Genomic DNA, 17,577 nt, shown 5'->3' on the forward strand with positions numbered 1-17,577 from the left:
CCTTTATCACACAGCAAGTGGTTCAGATCTGGAATGTGCTGCATGAAAGTGATGGAGGCAGGTTCAATCGAGGCATTCAAGAGGGAATTGGATTATTATCTGAAAAGGAAGAATGTGCAGGGCTATGGGAGAAGGCCGGGGAATGGCACTTGCTCCTTCAGGGAGCTAGCGCAGGCACGAGGGGCCAAATGGCCTCCTTCTGTGCTGTAACCATTCTGTGATTCTGTTGTAATTTAAGATTAAAGCTCACTGAATGCATGAAAGTTCCAGCACACTGATCCTTTATTCCACTGGCATCAAACCTATAAGTACATGCATGGAAAGCTTAATTAAAGAAACAAACTTTTCACAGGCGACCACTGTGGTCTGATGCTCCAGACGTGCAAGGAAACCATCGAGAGTTAAGCTCCTGGTCTCTAATCAGTCGGGTAGCGGAACTGGTTGTGGAGCAGTGGGAGCAGGGATGCCTGGCATCCTACAGAAGCAACTCGCAGCAAAGGAACGAGGTTAGGAGCCACCCCACTCGTGGCATTCCTATTGTTAATTCCCCTCCACTGTGTAAAACAGATTACCTTGCCATCCAGACCACGAAGGGTATCTCCCTCACCTCAGGGTTTCTCAGTTCTGTGCTGTCAAGACTGTCTTCCTTGGTCTCTGTGTGCCTGCTCCAATCCCCCTCACCAGTTCTCCAGACACTGACAGAGGCTTTGGGCTGCTCTATTCATGGCTGTTGCTCCTATCGTGTTGCAGCTCACCATTTGAGGGCTCCTGTTCTTCTGCCTGCTGTGTTTCTCCTGTTTTTCCTCTTTTTTTTTTTTTCCTCTTTTTTCCTCTCTTTTTTCTTTTCTCTCCCCCTCTCCCTTTCTTTTTTTCCTTTCTTTGTGGCTGCTGCCTCTGCGCTCAAGGCCCCTGGCTTTGCCACCCAAGGGCGCAGTCCTTCCCTCATCGGCACCTGTCAGCGGAGGCCCAGCTGCTGGAACTGGTGCAGTTGTGGGGAACGCCCCATAGAAGGTGGGGTCTGGTGCTGTCCAGCTCCCACGCTGAAGAAGGGGCTCTGCGGACTACCCTATGATTCTGTGAAGGAAATAGAGAAAATCGATTCTGCTTTTTTCACCTAAAGTCAAGTTCTGCAATTCTCTGGATAATATAGTAATCTTTTCTTTCCAGAATGTGAGGCTTCCGTTTTTTAAAAAAAAACGTTCTCTCCCACTTTATTGAATTCCCTGTAACCCAATGGAACTTGATTGAGGAGGGTAGACACATGACTTGCACTTAACCCTGCCAATGGCACTTTGAAACTGGCCTCTCCGGGTGGCCATGAGTCATTTTAGATGATTCTCCTTTTGAATGAATGTTGCCTGGGCTGGAGCGTTTCAGCTATGAGGAGAGACTGGATAGGCTAGGGTTGTTTTCCCTAGAGCAGAGAAGGCTGAGGGGGGAACTGATAGAGGTATACAAAATTGAGGGGGGTGGATAGGAAGAAACTTTTCCCCTTAGCGGAGGTGTCAATAACCAGGGGGCATAGATTTAAGGTAAGGGACAAGAGGTTTAGATGGGTTTTAAGGAAAGATCTTTTCACCCAGAGGATGGTTGGAATCTGGAACACACTGCCCGAGGGGGTGGTAGAGGCAGGAAACCTCTCAACGTTTAATAAGCATTTAGATGAACACTTGAAACACCATAGCATACAGGGCTACCAGAGCCAAGTGCTGGAAAATGGGATTAGAATAGATGGGTTTATGGCTGGCATGGACACGATGGGCCGAAGGGCCTGTTTCTGTGCTGTATAACTCTATGAATTCTGCCCTCACCCCCTGTGTGGAAGAGCAGGGTTGCCGATTGATACCTCCCTATCCTTGATAAATGGAATACACTCTATAAGATCATGGATGAATATGTGGACACTATCACTGTGATTAAAGTGTAATTTTCCACTCTTTGCCTTCCCATCCACCCTCCACCTCACAAGACTATGATTATTCATGTTAACTTTGTTTGCATCAAATATTTTCAGGACAATGTTGGATTTTCTCCTGCCTCAATGCGATACGGCTTCCACTGATGAAGAAATTCAATATTGAAGAGTTTGAGTTCAGTCAATCCTACTTGTTCTTCTGGGATAAGGTACTATAAAAACATTTCATGCATCTACAAAATGTATCATTGCTTTTGTGGAAGTGAAAGGCCTTAGATAGAGGCAATATAAACTGATTGATTAAGGTCTGAAGTGTAGTTTTGTATAAAGCATTGTTTACATGCCTGAATATATTGAATCAGTATACCGTAACCATTAAGATGTGATAAGAGATATCTGGAAGTTCTTTGACCTGTCAAATGTCTGATTTTTGAACCAACTGTGTTATGTGAGATCTTGCAAGTACCTGAGGTAAAAAAAGTAAGGCCAGTTATACAGAAGTTTTTAACACAAACGACAGTGACATTGAATTAAGATTACGATTCCCATTCAGTGCTGACTTTATGGTGTACGTTACTTAAATTCCTTCATGTACTTTGTAATTCTCCTAATCTATTCTAATAGCTCTGAGGTGGTCAATTTGAAGCATTTTCTTTGCTTCTCTAAAGATTTGAATTACTTTTCATTTGAGTTATATCTTTTGGAGTTGTGTGGATTATAGTGATGCAAGAAATGCTTTTCAGTTTTTGTCTGGGGAGCAAGTTTCCTGCAAATATTCACACCTTGCAGAGCTCCTGCTGATACCTGCACTCGTGGGGAGAATCCTAGGCAAGGATTCAGATGGTGGTGGTATAGGGAGTCGGAGTTGTTGTGGCCAACATGTACTTTTATATGGAGCTATGGATAGTGAAGGTAGAGGCTCCAACTTTTCCATCACATCTCTCAGGAATCTCTCCTGCTCTTAATGTCTGCCATTGGTGTGCGTTGGAAGGATTTTCAGGTTAATATCAACCTATTTTGCTGCATTATGAACACACAGGTCCTGGGTGGGACTCGAACCTGGAGCTTCTGGGTCAGAGGCAGGGACTCTCACATGGCACCACAAGTATTTGGATAACTGTTCTACTTTCTAAGTTGGTATTAGCTAGTCAAAGGAAAACAGTGCAGTGTATGTGGAACACCACAATTAAGTCAAATGAGCACGGGAAAAGGGGATGCTCAAGGCACTGTATCCATAGTGATGTTCTTGGCCAGTGTGAAAACCTGCGACATCGAGGTGTCGTTCTATTTTTGAGCATAAATATTTTCCTTTTCGCAGATTGAGCGTTGCTACTACTTTTTGAATGCGTTCATTAAGATTGCGCAGAGAACCGGCAAAGATGAAGAACCCTTTGATGGTAGACTTTTGCAATTTCTGCTAACGAATCCCACAAATGATGGAGGCCAGTGGGATATGCTTGTCAATCTCATTGGTAAGACCCATTTTTTTTATTTGTTTTAAAACTGAAATAATAATTATCTGGTCATGGGATAGAATCTGCTGTAGCAGGGCAATAAAAAGCACCCACTGTTATTTAGACTTGCTTATTTTAACTGTGATAATATTTTCCATCGCTAAATACCAAGTGGAACAGCGAGTGGATAGAGAGCAACTATTTCCACAGATTGGGGATTCTAGGACCCGGGGGCATCGTCTACAAGTTAGAACCAGACCTTTCAGGAGTGAAATTAGGAAACGTTTTTACATACAAAGAGTGGTAGAAGGTTGGAACTCTCTTCTACAACAGCAATTGATGCTGGATCAATTGTAAATTTAAAATCTGAGATCTGAGTGATTAGATTTTTGTTAGCCAAAGGTATTAAGGGACATGACACAAAGGTGGGTACGTGGAGTCGGGTGCAGATCAGCCATGATTTCATTGAATGGCAGAAGGGGCAAAATGGCCGACTCATGTTTCTAAGTTCCTATAAGTTGCTGAAAGTGGGAGCTGATAAGGATGCAGCGAGGGAAATTTGGCATCTAGAATCTGAGTCAATAAGCAAGTGACTGTATCTCCTTAAACAATCAGATTGAAGCAGTATGAAATTAACTGCATAAACACTACGAAACAAGCAGGAGAGAGAATGCAAAAGCAAAATACTGCAGCTGCTGAAAATCTGAAATAATAAACAAAGTGCTGGAAATAACAGGTCAGACAGTTAACACTTCATGTCTGTGACCTTTCATTGGAACATATTGTAAAAGAGAGAATAATTAAATTTAGCGAGAAACGAAAAGTTAAAAGAAAAATTAAATTTTGAATTTTTAAAATCTCCCAACAATTAAAACCTCAAGGAATGAGATTCCATGACTCCACACTTTGTAATAGTTAATTTTCAATGCCAGAGAGGTTAATTTTCAATGCCAGAGAGGTTGACTGGCAGTAATTAATACTTGTCACATTGTTAACCGGGTACTTGGACACAACTTGATATTCTGTGGCAAGTTTAGTTTGTATCTACAGCACAAATACAGCAACTTCATAATTCCTGCATTCCAGTATGAATCAGACATCTTTGCGAAAGCAGTATATCACTAACAGTGGAGTGGCACATCTGCAACAACAACCTTTGGATTTAATTGTGCACCTGCTTGTCGTCTGAAGTTGCTGTGGCGATTTGTTTGTTAATAGTGTTGGATGCCTTTAGCCTGGTGGTTATTTTAACAGTGAATGATGGTGCATTATGTTCCCTTTGTAAAGCAAATAGTAAAAATTGGAGAGGACCGGAATAATTTCTCTCATGTTTTTTACATTTCCATTCTACCTTCCCCAGCTCTTCTTGCCTCTTTTGTCGAAGCTTTCATATGTGATCTGAGTTAAGACCATAAGACCATAAGACATAGGAGCAGAAATTAGGCCATTCGGCCCATTGAGTCTGCTCCGCCATTCAATCATGGCTGATAAGTTTCTCAACCTCATTCTCCCGCCTTCTCCCCGTAACCTTTGATCCCCTTACCAATCAAGAACCTATCTATCACGGTCTTAAATACACTCAATGACCTGGCCTCCACAGCCTTCTGTGGCAATGAATTCCATAGATTCACCACTCTCTGGCTAAAGAAGTTTCTCCTCATCTCTAAGTATTGGACTTGGGTTCATAGAACATAAGAGTACCGACATATCGCAAGCTGTCCTCTGTTTACCATGTCTGTTGTACAAACTGATGAGGAAATATTGCAATGATAGCTGCTGGATATGAGATCACAAGTTCATGTTTCTAAAATGTAGTGCCTAGAAGAATTGAGTTTGCAGCGGAAGCTCCATAAATCCAACTGGTGAAGCTCTGCTTGATTGGGCAATGTTGTGTGTCTATATTTTGCAATACACTTAAACATTTTAAAGTTATTGTTTACTGCACCATGCCTTGCTATCTGCTTTTCAACTAGTGAGGGCTTGTCTCAATAATCTTCCTCCTGGTTAGTGGGGGAGGGGGGAAGGGCGCAGAGGTCCCATTTGGACATCCAGAATGAAGGACCCGGTGAGATGCCGCAGTTGAATAGGTTGCTGCATCTGTAAAGGTTCACACCTGAATAATGTCCTCCTGGGTTACTTGCTGAAATCGACCTGACCCTTGGGGAATTTTACTCTAGCAAAATCGAAAGCTTCATGATGAGGGGAAAGTTAATGAAAAGGGGAACGAATAAATAATTCTTTGGTTTTCATATATTGGAGCAAGAGAGAGTACAAAACAAACTCCTGAGTTATTCCAGTGTTTTAGAAGATGGCACCTGTGAGCTTGGATTGAGAAGTCCGATTTCTAAGCGCCCATGACCAGACAGGCAGTTGGATCAAAAGCATTCACGTACCATGCAGTCTTCTGAATAGAGCAACTTTGGGCGGCACTGGGTTAGTTGACTGTCCTATCACTCCTGATGTGTGTCAGGACACAATGTAGACCTGTGGAACTGAAGTGTCCTCTGTGCTGGCCTTGCAAGTTCTATTTTAAATGCGCTTGAGAAAATTCAACCTCGTTCTTATAGCCAGAGTTGAAAACTCATACTATGTGGTGCCACTGGACATTCTGAATCAGGAAACAATAGGATGGTTCCCACAGGAGGTAGAGTAATTCACCGTGCTGACTGAAGAAGCACAGATCTGAAATAGAAAGTAGAGGGAGCGACATGCACACTTACGGAGAAGGGGTGATTAGGTGACTTTAAAATCTACCCTGTGCTATTTGGAGTATTTGTTGCAGACATTAGGTGCACCAAGTGGAGAAGCCTTTCATGCACCTTTTTATTAAATCAGAACAATTATAAATTTGTAATTATCAATTAAGAAAGAGACCTCAGTCTTGAGCTTTAAAGAAGTAAAAAGAGGAAGCAAAACTGATGATATAAGGAAGCTCCTTAAACATATTTTGGGATGGAAAAAAAAAATCTCTTCTCTGCCTTGTAGAGAAACATGGAATTATGCCGAAGAGGTGCTTCCCTGAATCCCATAGTTCGGAAGCCAGCAAGGCTATGAATGATGTTCTGAATCACAAGGTACGAATAAGCTAACACGATTGCTGTAATATTTGCTGCATGCTTTCTACAAATTGTATTCCGAGCTGAAATCTTGGGAAGTGGTGCAAATGTCAGCGCAAAGGTGGCCCATGTGCCCTGTGACCGAGATCGGAAAACTATTGGAAAGTTTCATCCAGCCTGCAACGTTGCAGTGAGTCCTGGGGGAGAAATTTGCGTCCCAAGGGCGGGTGTGTGTGTCTGACCCGATCGGGCGTAAAATCGCACGAGATGACTTCGGGCGAGCTCAGCAGGCGCGCGCATAAGTCGAAAGCACATCTGACAATTAAGAGGGTAGTTAAGCCTATTAGCGGTGCAATTGTCTCCCAGTTTTTCGTGGCCCGTCCAACCTTATGGTTGACGGGCGGGCGGGTGGATGGGATCAGCCAGGCGGCTTTTGCATTTCTTCATCGACCCTCTTCATAGGGCAGGATGAAATTTCCACAATGAAATTAAAATTAAACATTTGTGGGACATCATTTTTAGCAGCTTTATTTTCAGGTGCTTGATTGTGATGCATGGACATTTATTTTTATTTTTGCAGTTTTTTTTTTAAACCTTTTATTTGATCATCTTAAGGTTTGCAGTTTGCTGTTTGCCTTCAGGGAGGTTTCTTGTTAAACTCCCAATAGTTGTTTTGAAACGAAGACCAAAACCAAGGCACTCCTTCAGACAGAGTTTTATTTTTTTTTATATAAAGTTTACTTATTTATAATGTTTATTGTCCCGTTTGGTCAAAAAAAACTTTGAAAATGTCCGCAACCAATGACTTTGATAGCGGCTTCAGCTGGGGTCAGTTTTGACCATCTGTTATCATAATCTTCTTGCTTCACGCTCCGATTCCAAAAGCACATCTCCCTCACAGGCTGGTCCTTTCACATTTCGAATGATGGGATGGTTGCTGTCATCCATAAATTCCACACGGACCTGAGTACACTGTCCCTGGGATCCTGTCCTTCCAAGAACTTGAGTAACCCCGGCCAGCTTGACGGTCCGAGTCCGTGGACCCTTAATGGTGGTGGTGGATTGCTTGTCATAAAACTCTCCACTAAGGACTAGCCTCAGCTGGTTATCCCTTTTTATACAACAAAATGGGTACTTAGTTAAGCAACCTAATAATTAACAATTGAACTTCTTTAACCGTTTCCTTCCCTAACATTTCCCGCCGTGCTCACCCACGCCCGCAGAAAGGTCATGGCCCACCCTCAACCCGCCCCCACCCTGGCAGCACTGAGCTTTTCACCGTTAATTGGCCGGCCAGCGTGAGATCACAATCGGGGGGCCCCTGCCCAACGTAACGTTCAGGCCTTAGTCTTGGAGGATGGCCTATTTAGCGTTTAAGGTAGCAATGACCGTATAAGTACGACCAAATGGGAAGAGACCAGGAAGGGGTGGGAGAGGAGACGTTCAAGGGGCTCAATGGCCTATTCCTCTTCACCATGTTCTTAAATGGACATCAGAAGAAATGCAGCAATAAAATCTGGAGTCGGTGCCATTTTTGCCTCTTGAGCCCGAAGGGTCCGGTTTCACGTCCCGTTCCCACTGAACACAAGTCAAAGCTGGCGCCAGCGCAGTACTGAAGGTGTGCTGCACTGCCAGAGGTGGCATCCTTTTGGATGAGACATTAAACTGAGGCTACATCTGCTGCTCGGGTGGATGTAAAAGACCCCATGGCACTATTTTGAAGAATTGGGGGTGGGGGTGGGGGGGTGGGGGTGGGGGTGGGGGTGGGAGGGGTGGGGGTGGGAGGGGTGGGGGTGGGAGGGGTGGGAGGGAGGGGTGGGTGGGGGCTGTTATCCTGGGTGTCCTGACCAATATTTATCCTTCAGTCAAATCACAACAAATCATCTGCTCATTTAAAACATTGTTTGTTTGTGGGAGCTTGCTGTGTGCAAATCGGCTGCCAAGTTTCCTATATTACACCAGTGGCTATGCTTCAAAAAAGTGCTCCTATTAGCTGGTTGTTAAGGGCTATGAGATGCCCTGCGCTCTCGAAAGATATAAATACAAGTCTTTTATTTTTTTCGTTTTGATCTTTGTGGTAACTGTTGCAATTGGATAATTTTACTTCCTTTTCTGGTGCCTAGCTGCGAGAATATTGTTGCCGTCTAAGAAAGCTGGTGAAAAATGGATCATCCAAGGATGAACTGTCGGCTGAAAAGGATAATATGATTGAGGAGGTGAGCTTCTTTCGTTAAGAAATATTGGTGATTCAATGTATTTTTGAATTTGCGGCTTTGGATTGAATTTGGAATCCTACGTCTAAGAATCCAATGTGACACCCAACTCTAGCCCCCCCTCCCCGACCACCTGACTACCCCTCGACCCGACCACTCGCCCGCCTAGACATTCGCTCACCCCTTCACTAACCTACGCTCGTTCATTAAAAGACATGAGACCTTTAAAAACTTACCTGAATAAAACAGCTACTTTCCTAAAAAGTAGAGGGGGCAGGGGGGCTTGTCTTCTCCTCTGCCCCTCCACCTTTTCTACGCTCGCTGGAATTATCCTGGAGTGTCTGCGCTGCCCATTTCTGCTTCAGCCGGGATCGGAAGAGACGGCTGAAAACGGGTAGTGTTATCAAGTCGGAGAAAACTTTGCGGGCAGCAGCGATGCACCCAGCATTGGCCTAAATCTCCCAGTCAGTGGCAATCATGGATTACTGCACCATTCATGAGTAAACTGTATGTAAACATCACACATCGTCTAACACCTCTGATATGCTTATCTCTTATTTCTGTTGTGATGAAGCAGAAATACTTACCTTAATCTGAAGCCAGAGGTCGGGAACTCCAGTTCCCGATGAGCCTCGGGCCTTTTACGCGTGTGTGGGCCTGGAAATGACCGCACGTGCGCAGTTTATTTATTTTATCTTCTTCAGGCTGGGAACCGGTCCTGTGCAGAAGCATGGAAGAGCAAACGGTGTGAAAAGGCAGGTCAGGTGACCTGACATGGGGTGCCATCATCTTGTAGGTGTCCCAGGGAGCAGGACACTGGAGAGGGACAGGGAAAATGTCCCAAACCAGGGAGAGCTCCCAGAAGGAAGTCCCGGGTAAGGGACAAAGGGACCATGGATCAGGACAGGTCCTGTTAAGTTAAGCTCAAAGAAAGAAGCAGAGAAACAGGCTGTGAGTTAAAGAAAGAGCTGCAGTGAGCAGACTGGAAGTGAAGTGGGCACGAGAGGAGCCTTGAAGATCTGAGAAGGCAGCTGAAGGTTGGTGACTCTGTGCTGCGAACCGTTGGGGAAGAGGTAGCCCTTTGAAGCAGTGATGTTCTGCTTGGCACAGCCAAAAATCTGAAATTGCGCTTGGACAGTGATGCCCCAGTGTCCTCGTAAATCCAGGGGAAAAGGAATCTTGGAAGGCAAGATTGAAAACCCGTGAAGTAGGCCATTGTTGGAAACCATCCAAGTGGGAGCGGCTTTTGGAAAGAATTCCAAGGTGAGATCTTCAAATGTGGAGATTGGAAACCCTTGGGAAAGGCACAGTTTCGGTGAGATTGATTGGCTCACAATGTGACAGGCGTCTGGGTGGATTGGTCATGAAATCCATGGAATCTGTTTTACTCACACCTGTTATTTATTGTGATGTGTTTGTTGTGTGTCGGAGAGAGAAGACAGGGATTTTAAACTCTCTGAGACGAGAGACTACAAGGCTTTGGGACTGTAGTTAACTGAATAATCAGTGCTAGGACTCAGACTGAGTTTAAGGAACTCATTTGTTTCCTCTGCAGTTGAGGATTTTAACTGAGTTGAAGAGTGCGATTTTTGGGTGTCTTGGGGAGAGATAAGAGTTAGGGGTAAAACATCAAGTGAATGCTCAGGAATTCACCTAAAGAAAATCATTTACAATTGTGCCAGTCCCAAGCAAGAAGCCGTTGTGTCAAGCTAGTGGTAATTCTTCACTGGTTTATGCGTCTATAAAGATATTGCTGGGGTAAAGGAACAGTGGGAATTGGAATCGCCGCCTTGCGTTTATATTGAGTCTTTCCAACCTTGTTTGTTTGGTGCAATTTAGTTCGCTTCTCTTGTTTTAATAAATGTTTTATTCTTTCAGCAGATTCCTGTGAATTTGTTCAGTAACCTACCTTTTTAAAAAAAAATGTTAGGATCATTCAAACCAGGTTTCACCCTGGGATCTGACTTGTCCAGTACTAACATCATCTGGGATCGTAACACTGTACTTGTCTAATTGTACACTTTATCGGCAAAATAGTAAGTACTGTATTAGTGGACTATTAGTTACTGTATAAACTGTGTGAAAGTCAAATTTTTGTGACCAGCTTTTTAGGCCAAAAGTCAAGGGGTCGACTTTTATGTGGGTAATGTGTTTTTCGGGATTGACATTTTTAAGGGATTAAGTGAGGGGAGATGTGGTACATTAAAGGGAAAGGACAAGGCAATAGTACAGCTAGCAACATGGATAACGATAACCTGAGTGTGGCAGGAAGGGACAAAGTGTACAAACTTTTTAGAGGGCACCAGCAGATAAGGCCAGAGTTTGACAGATAGTAACAAGACAGAGAGCTAAAGGCTGGAATTTTCTGCTTCCATCGGTGGCGGGTGTGAGCGGCCAATCTGGCGAGAAGGCCAAAAATCTGTCTAACACCGTCATGAAAACCAGTTTGCGATGGTCTGCTCTGCTTGTCAGTGCTGGGCCATGTTCTCCACTGCCGCTCGTTGAGAACCTAATTTCAATACTTTAGCATCTCGTTATAAGCCCTGTTTGCCGGAATCTCTCGCGCGCGCACACACACACACACACACGTGCGCACACGCTAGAGCATCCAGGCACGTTGGCGTGATTTCACACCGACTCGTTTCACAACTGTACATAAGCAACGTGCACCTGGCCAGCTTTCACTCGGGACTTCAAAGTGTGTTTGCCTACTTTGCTTCGGGCAGCACTTGCAGTCATCAGCGCCAGGCTTCACAGACAGCGCCACCTCACTTTTAGAGGGGCTCAACGGGCAGGTCTCTACCTGCCAGACCAGTCATAAGGCAGGAGTGGCTTTTCAACATCCGCAGGGCTAGGGCTTGCTTGGGGAAGGGGGCCTCAGGCAAGGGGAGGGGCTGCAGGGCGAAGGCTGTTCTGGGAAAGGGGAACATAGACGACCTTTCTGAAATTTCTCTTCGGGAAAGGTTTTGGATTGGAGTATCAACATCGGCTCCAATTTTGTGCCGTCCACCATACCGGATGGAACTGTTGTGCACCGCGTCTTCTCATGGCTGGTTGTCTTTACAAAGGAGGGTTTTTTTTCACCAACCTTGGCAATAGTCCTGTTTGTTGGCATCTCAAAGTTCAGTGGTGTTTCACCCATATTTCCGATGCAGGCCAAGCGATATGCATTCTTCTCTTTAATGTCAGATAACGAAAGGTGGAATCTGATGATATCATCGGGTTCAGGTGGCACATGGTATGAATGTTTTGCTTCCTGATGGAGTACTAAATCGCGCCTTCCCATGAATCTTGCGCACCACCCTGACACTGGCCTTGAATTCTGGAATACCACCTTTCTTCGCTTGTTTGAGGGCGTAGAGTTGGATGGCTCTGCACGTGATAATATGACCGTTTGGCGATTACTTGTTGAGCCATTCTGCCACCCACTCTGCCTTGTTCCTCCAGCTAGAGGCCACTTGCTTGGTCTTTTTCCTTCTGCTGGCTCATCTATTGCATGGCATCTTTTCTAGTTTCATTGGTATCCTTCTCCGTTCTCTAATTATTTTCTTGGAAACATTTAAATTCTCTTGCTGCTGTACAATTGTTAGTCGTCCTAGCGAATGCTACAAATTTCATTTTTAATTGAGCTGCGTACTTGTCATTTCTGTCTCAAAGGGGTTGTTATAGGTCATGTGTTTACACATTAGTCTTGTCAGCTTGGCTGGGAGATTGCCCGAGAACTTGAGTAACACGTCATGTGATAAAGCTGGAAGACCCAACAGCAGATACTAGATAATTACTGTATATATTATTGTAAAAGTCGATCTCGTGTATAAGGTGACCCCATGAAATGGCGAAACGAAAATCTAAAGGCTCCTGCATGTCCCTTCAAATTAATGAATTGTAACATTACCAGTGAGCAATTAATAATCACAGCGCGGTTTGATCGCCAAAAAACTAGGGAGTTGACGTTTGCACGAGGTATATGAAAAATTCCGATTTTTAGGCCAGTATTCATGGGGTCGACTTATACACGAAATTGACCTTTACAATAGTATATATGGTAATTAACCAGCATCTGCTGTTGGCTCTTCCAGTTTTATCACATGATGTATTACTCAAGCGCTCGGGTAACATCATGTGGTATTTGATGTAAAATTATGGCTTTTCTTTTTACTGTTCTCTATAATAGTACAAAATGTTAACTGTCCCTCTCTGCAGACCTGTCAGACCTGCTGAGTTTTTCCAGGTATTTTTGTTTTTGTTCTAGATTTCCAGCATCCGCGGTATTTTGCTTTTATCTTAGTGTTTAATTTGACTGCCACTTCTCTTCAAGGAATGGCTACCTTGAAGAAGTATTGCTCTTCTCTCCAACAGGATTTCCGTATCTCTCTTTTGCCCTGTTCACCTTCATTGCTTCCCATTTCTCTCCTGGTGTTTGACAAGGTGCTAACTAAAGCTCACCCCATTAGCACATTCCTTAGCTAATATCACCACCGTCAACACCCCTTTGTCCTTTTGTCTATGACATATTTTGGTTATCTCTACCTATCACTGGCCCTCTATCCAGCTCTACCTGTCCCACCCCCCCTTAAACCAGCTTATATTTCACCTCTTTTCTATTTTTCCTTAGTTCTGATGAAGAGTCATTCGGACTCGAAACGTTAACTGTGTTCCTCTCCGCAGATGCTGTCAGACCTGCTGAGTTTTTCCAGGTATTTTTGTTTTTGTTTTTAAGCTAGTCATTAGTCCTATTAAGCCACTTATTTCTTCTGCATAGACAATCTGCACTCAACAGGTAGTGAGATAGACTGTTATATCTGCTGTAGTTTTCAGAACTAACCAGTAGGTGGCACAGTGAGATAATTAATGTGATCGCTGTTCAGTGTGAAAATCTAAATGAGATTTCTCGTAGAATGGAGAGAAATATTCCGTAATGATTAAAACCCCTCTCCCCACTTATGTATTTAAGGGATGTGGAACTAAGGTGTTGGTAAATGGCACTAAGGTACAAATCGGCCAAGATTTCATTGAATGGCAGAGCAATATCCCAGGGGCTGAATGGCCCAATCCTGTTTCTACGTCTATATTTTTCATCCTAGCAGCTCTCTCACTAAGCTGCCCGAGCTGATGTTTCCTGGATTGTTGCTACTTGCTGTATTTTTTTTTTTGCACCTTACAAAGCAAATGAGGTGAGCGGAAGAAGAATATCAGGCTTGGTGTTGTTACAAACCTGGAGTCAAGGTGGTGCTTCTTGCTGCAGAATGATCCTGATTTCAAACCGATATTGTGCATGTTTTGACTGCACAACTGCACAATCCATGGCCTGCCCTGTGTGATGAAGACTGACAGAGTTCATACTGTATGACTGCATCAAATGAGGTTTGGTTGGTCCAGGTTACTTATACTGAATGGGATGTGCACGTCATGGTACCACTACATACAAGCACTAGCCTTTCCTTTGCTTATATCTTACGGATTGAGTTCTTAAAGTGCTGTTAGTAGTAAACACTGGCTGCCTGTACCAGTTCTTAGACAAGGGCATTTCACTACTGGGGAGAAGTCAGACAATCTTTCCTTACAGTCAGTTCTCCTCAGTTGGTTTTCATGGAGCAACACTGACACTGAGGGTGCCTGTGCCCCACGGTACTGCTGTTTATAAATTTAAGATCCATCATCCAGAAGGCTTGCATAAAAGGATAGAAAACGTAAAAGGAAGAAATTGTGTGCGTGGTGGGGTTATTGGCTCTTAACACTGAGAATGATTGGTAATCGAAATGAAGGGTTCTTTGTTGAAGACGAACAGGATTCCAGGAAAGCTCTTCATAAAGGTGTTACCTGCTGGTCAACACTCTTCCATCTACTATATCACATGTTCACTTGCATCACTTCCTGTGATGTATACCAAACTATTTACATATTCAGCAGCATGTCAATCAGTATGTAAATATACCAAGCTATTTACATATTGAGCAGCATGTTAATCAGTATGACAAAGCGATATCACAACAGGAGCCACAATATTGTCTGTGGAATATGGGATGTGGAACTAAGGTGTTGGTAAATGGCACTAAGGTACAAATCGGCCATGATTTCATTGAATGGCAGAGCAATATCCCAGGGGCTGAATGGCCCAATCCTGTTTCTACGTCTATATTTTTCATCCTAGCAGCTCTCTCACTAAGCTGCCCGAGCTGATGTTTCCTGGATTATTTCCTGGATTTGTGCTGCACTAGCAACTGCATTGGTTAAAAGTTCAAATTCCACCACAGCAAGGTGTGAAGTTAAATTCAGCTGATAATGTGTGAACTTCTGAAATCGGGGTTATTGAACCTGAAACTTTGCTGGATGTCATAAAAACTCAACTGATAAGCCAATACCTGGTTTCAGGTAAACGTCACTGCAGTCCTGCGGTCCACAGTGGACTCTGGACGCTCTCCAAAGTTGCCTAATAAGCTATTCAAATGTAAACTGTGCTGTGTCTTCACGGGATAGCTAGAAATAGGCCTCACCTGCCCATGAATAAATAGGGAAAGAGCCACAGACTAAAGCTGTAATAACAATTGGTTAAGTACTTTGCTCATTACCCTGAGACTGATGGCAAATATTTTTATAGAGATGCATTTGATGTGTGAAATTTACAAACCTAAAACGTCAACCTGACACAGAATTGCAAAGCGACTGACTTCCAGCTGTGCTGTCTGTTGGAGAGAATGGAGGAAGTCTGATGTGGTCCACTGAAACCTGACTGCTGTGCTAATTTGGTTTAAGTTTTTAGTACCCCCCCCAAAAAAAACCAGATGGTGCTTGGTTTGTTAAAGTGCTTAGAATTTTTTTGCTGCATAAATCGCTAAGTGAAATGAAGTGGTAAAAAAATGGCACAGACCATAGGCTACAGCCTCTTGGCAACTGTTAGCCCATGAATTCACTGCACACTTAACTGGCTAATTCAATGTATAGGGGAAAACAATTTATTTTAATGATGGAACAATTTATAGTACAATCTAAAGCGTGATATGATATCCTACTGGGAAGAATAAAGCTTCAGCTTTTGCCTCCGAATCCACTAGATGGGATGAAGGACATCTTTTATTTAATAGCTCTTCAAAAACCCCCAAGACAAAAGACTCATCTGTAATTTGACACCGATTGGAGAAGTTTATTCGGAGAGGCTTATAAAGATGGCTGGTGTGAGCAATGGATAAAGCCGCAGGAACGTTCCTGTTAATCCGAAATAATGAAAGGCATTGCGGCTTTCAAAATGCCGACTGAGTGTTCCATCGTACAGAATCTCACAGTAGCTTCTTCCACCTTCCGCTGATAATTGGGAGCCAAAGCATTTCATTCGTATTTTCAGGCGTATTCCAAAAATATATAACCTTTGGCATTGAAGCAATGTTGGCTGCAGCCCTCGAAGTGTTAATTTACGTTATTGGTGCAGCACTTTGAACATAGTGAGTGTATGATTGGTGTTATGGTTTGGGCTTTGGCGAAAAATTTTCCTGTACAGAGTGTCCAGTGGCCATTCCCCTCCCTGTGCTGTATCATTCTGTGACTGTCGCTTAAAACTAAACTCTGCATCTTTTATAAAAGCAAAAAAGTTCTGTTGAAGGGTCATGAGGACTCGAAACGTCAACTGTGCTCTCCTCTGCATCTTTTATTCACTGCCTGTGCAGCTCAGGCCGAACTCCAATCGCTGTTAAGTTGACTACTTGAGTTCACTATGAAAAAGTTGCCTGTGCTTTTGCCCACTGTGTGGCCAGGCTCGAATCTATTGATGAAATTGAAATCAGATGATTCACGAATGCCAAAGATGTAGACAAATTACTACCTAACAAAATAACTTTTGGTGCCTGCAATACTTGTAAGAATCCGTGGTCCCCACAACTCCTCTGGCAAACTTTTGAATGACTATTAATCTTGTAACGTGTAAATCATTTATTTATAGACCTCATAACTGCTGAGCTTCTGGGCGTCGTAACTTGGGGGGTGGGGCGGGACGGTACGCCGAAGATGCGCTGGGGAACCCACCCACCCCAGCTAAGGATGGCCCGGCAATTGTCCAGGATGGTCAAACGTTAGCTGGACAAATACCACCCTCCCTGACTGACCGACCCTCTTTTCCCCCAATCCTAGTGCTATATATAAAAACAAAAGGTAGCCTGGCCTCCTTACCTCCGACTCTCCGACTGGAGGCCGCGGGAACACGCTGCGCTACACCGTTCTCTCCCAGCCTGAGTCGGAAGGTCAGGCGAGAAAGGCTCCGACTCCGATTTCCGCTCCGTGGAAGTTCTGACCCACCGAATTTTGTGCACCCTTGTGTCAAATGTGACCCCTGAAAAATTCCTGTGTTTTAAGGAAACTTCCTCCTCCTGAAATTAAAAGCATTATATTTTTAAGATTGACCTTGGCAAATGATCTTGGCGAAAATGGAATACTGGCTTGGATTAGTCACAAGTCTCAGCCACAGTACTTACATATAACAATTGAAAATGACATTAAAGCCTGTGTAAAAGGTGCTGGAGAGGTTACACATTGAGGACAACTCTCGTAAAAACACCTTGCTGTGCACAAATTGACTGCCGCATTAACAACTCTGCAACGATGGCTACACTTCAAAAACGCGTTGGGACGTCTTGAGGTGGTGAAAGGTGTTCCAGGAATGCAAGTCTTCCTTTGTTACGTGTATGTGGAATGGTTTTATCCAGGAGGAAACAGTCTCCCAGTGGGTTTCAGTAAGTTGAATCATTATGGGAAGACTGATCTTTTTTGTGGTAAAAGCAAAATACTGCGGATGCTGGAAATCTGAACCAAAAACAAAAATAGCTGGGAAAACTCAGCAGGTCTGACAGCATCTGCGGAGAGGAAAACAGTTAACGTTTCGAGTCGGTCTGACTCTTCTCCAGAACCTGTTCTGATGAAGAGTCATACGGACTCGAAACCTTAACCGTGTTCCT

General features: G+C 43.8%; 1 protein-coding gene across 1 annotated transcript in view; it reads left to right on the forward strand.

Annotated features, from left to right (window-relative positions):
* Positions 1–17,577, forward strand: part of blmh (bleomycin hydrolase) — a 100,077-nt gene that overhangs the window by 11,013 nt on the left and 71,487 nt on the right. The window contains exons 3-6 of the mRNA XM_078547998.1: positions 2,015–2,124; positions 3,234–3,387; positions 6,355–6,443; positions 8,549–8,641. Of these exons, the coding sequence (XP_078404124.1) occupies positions 2,015–2,124; positions 3,234–3,387; positions 6,355–6,443; positions 8,549–8,641 (446 nt within the window). The remainder of the gene's footprint in view (positions 1–2,014; positions 2,125–3,233; positions 3,388–6,354; positions 6,444–8,548; positions 8,642–17,577) is intronic.

Source organism: Cetorhinus maximus, chromosome 9 (assembly GCF_964194155.1).
Source record: "Cetorhinus maximus chromosome 9, sCetMax3.hap1.1, whole genome shotgun sequence".
In the NCBI taxonomy this organism is placed as follows: domain Eukaryota; kingdom Metazoa; phylum Chordata; class Chondrichthyes; order Lamniformes; family Cetorhinidae; genus Cetorhinus; species Cetorhinus maximus.